This window comes from Colobus angolensis, unplaced genomic scaffold (assembly GCF_000951035.1).
Source record: "Colobus angolensis palliatus isolate OR3802 unplaced genomic scaffold, Cang.pa_1.0 Scaffold199, whole genome shotgun sequence".
Lineage (NCBI taxonomy): Eukaryota > Metazoa > Chordata > Mammalia > Primates > Cercopithecidae > Colobus > Colobus angolensis.
Genome location: NW_012115143.1, coordinates 111,852 through 114,321, shown reverse-complemented (window position 1 = coordinate 114,321; position 2,470 = coordinate 111,852). Strand labels below are relative to the sequence as shown.

Here is a 2,470-nt window from a genome sequence, read left to right as displayed (position 1 = left end):
GGCTGGGCTTGGCGGGGGGTGGCCCAGCCCTGTGCCATGTGTCTCTCCTCTGCCTCCTGTGACAAGCCCATTAGCCTGGGCATGTTCTCAAGGCATCAGCAGAGGCCCAAGAGAGCAAGCCCAACTGAACAAAGGCTTGTTAAGCCTGGTCACATCCTGGCTGCTACCTAACATGTTATTGGCCCAAACAGGGTTGAACTCAAAGCTGGAGGGTAGGGAATATAGTTGACCTCTTTAGTGGGAGGAGCTGAAATCACACGGCAGTGAGAATACAGGGGAAATGAAGAACGGGGGCTGTCAAACCCAGTACCACAGAGGGCAGCCACCCAGCCAGGGGAGTCCAGATGTGGGACAGCAGTGGTGGCTGTGTGACAGGGAAGGCCCCTTCCAGTGCTGACAGCCTGAGCCTGCAGGGTGAGTCCTGCCCAGGGAACTCTGAGAGCTCACTCTGAGGCAGGCCCTGGGCTAAGCATATTAACGTGTCTTATAATCCTCCTAACAACCTTGTAAAGCAGGCACAATTAGAATATCCTCTAATTCATGAGGCTGAGGCCCAAAGAAGACATTTGCTCATGGGCACACAGCCAGTAAGTAGTAGAGCCAGGGTCAAACCCAGGTCGGTGACACTCCGGTTCTCTCAACCACGGATTATACGGCTTCTTCTTATGAATAGCACGTCTCCATCTCAGTCCATAGGCCTTGGCATGAATAAAATATCACTTTCCTTATATTCTTGAATTCCCTTCCCTCACTTGGTCATGTCGAGTCTCTGCGCCTCATCTAGTGCAAGGAGGGGCTGCAGGGCAGGGACTCCTCTGATCCCTCAGTGTCTGCTGTCCTCGCATACTTTATGTCTCTAGTTCTTCCATGTTGTGTTAGGGGCTGGGACTCCTGGGAGGCTGTCTGGGCTCCCTCTGCCTGGATGTCATGTGCAGTCATTTCTCTCTGGGGTCTGGCCTCCTCCCCTGAAAGCTGCTGGGAAGCTGGGCAGGGAGCTCTGAAGCCTACAAGTCTGCCCCTCACTCCTCCCAGCCTGGGCCTCACCTCCCAGCCTGGGCCTCACCTTCCTGTCTGGGCTTGCCCTCTGCCGCTTCTCCAGGATGTGCATCTCTCTGTATCCACGCATCCCATTCCTCCTCCTCCCCCCTCTACAAACCTTCCTCTCCCAGCGTTCTACACTTGGAAACAAAGGCCAGAACAACTTGCAGCCTATTGGTTTTCTCTCGGGCCACAAACATCCAACACAATGAGCAAAGAGCCTGAAGTGGGGCAAGGGGGAAACCACTGCCTGAAAACTGCTCGTTCTTTTTTTTTTTGAGACGGAATCTCGCTCTGTCGCCCAGGCTGGAGTGCAGTGACGCAATCTCAGCTCACTGCAAGCTCCGCCTCCTGGGTTCACGCCATTCTCCTGCCTCAGCCTCCCGAGAAGCTGGGACTACAGGTGCCCGCCACCGTGCCCGGCTAATTTTTTTGTATTTTTAGTGGAGACGGGGTTTCACCATATTCACCAGGATGGTCTCAATCTGTTGACCTCATGATCCGCCTGCCTCGGCCTCCCAAAGTGCTGGGATTACAGGCGTGAGCCACGGCGCCCGGCCTGCTCATTCTTATAATAAACATAGAATCAGCTCAAATCATCAGCCCCACAGGCTCTGGGCAGGGCCCCTCTCCCTCCCCATTCCCTGCCTTCCCCACCAGGCATTTGTGTGCTTCCCACCCTTCCCCGAGTTCCAGTTCTGACCAGGGCAGGCTAGAGGACCTGAGTCCTTCCGGAGGCTTTCTCTATGAGCCGTGTTCGAGAAAGAGCAGGGCGATAGGAGTTGGCATTTCCTAGGGGAAGAGAAGGGAGGAGTTGCTGTTGGGGTGCTGCCGGCATAAGCTGCACAGACACAGACCCACCCCCTCACCTGCACACCCACCTGGGCCTTCTGCTCTCAGGCTCTCGGCAGCTCCAGCTGACAGTGCCTGGGGCCTACGAGAAGCCACAGCTCTTGCCCCTGCAGCCTCCCACAGAGCCAGGCCTCCAACCCACCTTTACCTTCCATGTGAACCCAGTGCTGAGCTCCAGGCTACACGTGGAGCTGATGGAGCAGCTCTCGGCTGTGCAGGTGAGTGTGCCGCCAGGACGGTCAGTAGATCCAACTCAGCCCAGACTGGCGTTCCAGGGCCACGTTGGGGGGCCTTTTCTTCCCGCTGGAGAGCTTCTTGGGTGTTTTCTTCTCCGCAGAGCGACCCCAGCGCGGAGCTGGAGGCTCAGACCAGCAAGCTGGGCCAGGGGGGCATCCTGCTCTCCTCTCTGTCCCTAGGCCAGGAGGAACAGTGTTCTGTGGCCCTGGGGGAGGTAAGGCTCTGTCTGGGTGCCCGAGGGACCCCTGCCTGCTCTCTGTGACCACCAAGAGAGGTCTGGAGGAGGGACCCAAGAGGGTGGCTGGATCAGGTCAGCCCAGAGCTCAGCGAGGATGTCCGCGTC

At 57.2% G+C, this 2,470-nt stretch overlaps 1 protein-coding gene across 1 annotated transcript in view; it reads left to right on the top strand.

The window, feature by feature from the left end:
• PLA2G4F (phospholipase A2, group IVF) overlaps positions 1 to 2,470 on the top strand; it is a 16,046-nt gene that overhangs the window by 4,616 nt on the left and 8,960 nt on the right. Inside the window, exons 8-9 of the mRNA XM_011941198.1 lie at positions 1,939 to 2,108; positions 2,228 to 2,341. Of these exons, the coding sequence (XP_011796588.1) occupies positions 1,939 to 2,108; positions 2,228 to 2,341 (284 nt within the window). The remainder of the gene's footprint in view (positions 1 to 1,938; positions 2,109 to 2,227; positions 2,342 to 2,470) is intronic.